The following is a 1,104-nucleotide window of genomic DNA, read 5'->3' on the forward strand; positions in this document are numbered from 1 at the left end:
ATAAGCACTAGTTGAGTACAAGGGTCAAAATTGCAAGTCCTGGTGTCAGAAACTTTAAACCAACAATTATAAGAATATTTCAATTAAAATTGCATCTTTCCAACGTTTCAATAATGTTTGGTAAACGAGACTGATAAAATAAGTACCAGACTTTTAAATAATAAATACTGGGGTTGATTTGTTTAACTAAATCCGTCAAGATGTTTGCTCCAACTTGGCCACAGTACAATGATTGAAACAAGCAAAAGGTAAAAGATATATATATAAGTGCAGGATGTGGTTGCGTGGTAAGCAGTTTGCTTTCCAACCACGTAGTTTTGGGTTCAGTCCCACTGTGTGGCATCTTGGGTAAGTGTCTTCTACTATGGCTTCAGACTGTCCAAAGCTTTGTGAGTGGATTTAGTTGATGGAAACTGAAAGAAGCCTGTTGTGTGTGTGTGTGTGTGTCTTTATGTCTGTTTGTCCCCCACTGCTGCTTGACAACTGGTGTTATTGTGTTTAAGTCCCTCATTACTTAGCAATTCAGCAAAAGACACTGATACAATAAGTACCAGATTTTATCAAAACCATAAGTACTGGGGTCAATTCATTCAAGTAAAAACTTTTCGAGGCCGTGCTCCAGCATGGCCACAGTCAGAAGACAAAAGAAAGAAGATACCTAATCTGATACAATGGCATTTTGTTCTTATCATTCTTTTCAGTAAGGCTCTTCAGAGTTTCATGCTTTCATTTGAACCCCTTTTTTCCTTTCAGGTGCCCTTAATTCATGAGTTGGAAGCCCGTATGGCCTATTTACTAAAACAGCGTGCCGAGAAATTGACTTTACGTCGACAGCAGGATGTCAGAGATCAGTGTCAGGACTACACTGCAAGTCGGTATTCCTGTGTCTCCTCCTTGCAGACAGTGTAGGTGTGACAGCATGCCTTCACTGCTCTAACGTCTTTCACACTCAGTTAAATGTCTCTTACCCCACCCCCCACCCACTCCCATATTTCTTGGAGACCAGCTCCTCCTCCCCCCTCCTCCTTCTCTTTGTTATGTTCATGTAAAAAGATAAATGTTATTGGTGTTCTGCTTTGTTGCAAAAATTGTTGGGAAGAATAA

General features: G+C 40.2%; 1 protein-coding gene across 1 annotated transcript in view; it reads left to right on the top strand.

Annotated features, from left to right (window-relative positions):
• LOC106876946 (PAX3- and PAX7-binding protein 1) overlaps positions 1-1,104 on the top strand; it is a 26,315-nt gene that overhangs the window by 11,947 nt on the left and 13,264 nt on the right. Inside the window, exon 9 of the mRNA XM_014925712.2 lies at positions 754-871. Coding sequence (XP_014781198.1) covers positions 754-871 — 118 coding nt within the window. The remainder of the gene's footprint in view (positions 1-753; positions 872-1,104) is intronic.

The sequence above is a fragment of the Octopus bimaculoides genome, chromosome 21, assembly GCF_001194135.2.
Source record: "Octopus bimaculoides isolate UCB-OBI-ISO-001 chromosome 21, ASM119413v2, whole genome shotgun sequence".
Classification (NCBI taxonomy): domain Eukaryota; kingdom Metazoa; phylum Mollusca; class Cephalopoda; order Octopoda; family Octopodidae; genus Octopus; species Octopus bimaculoides.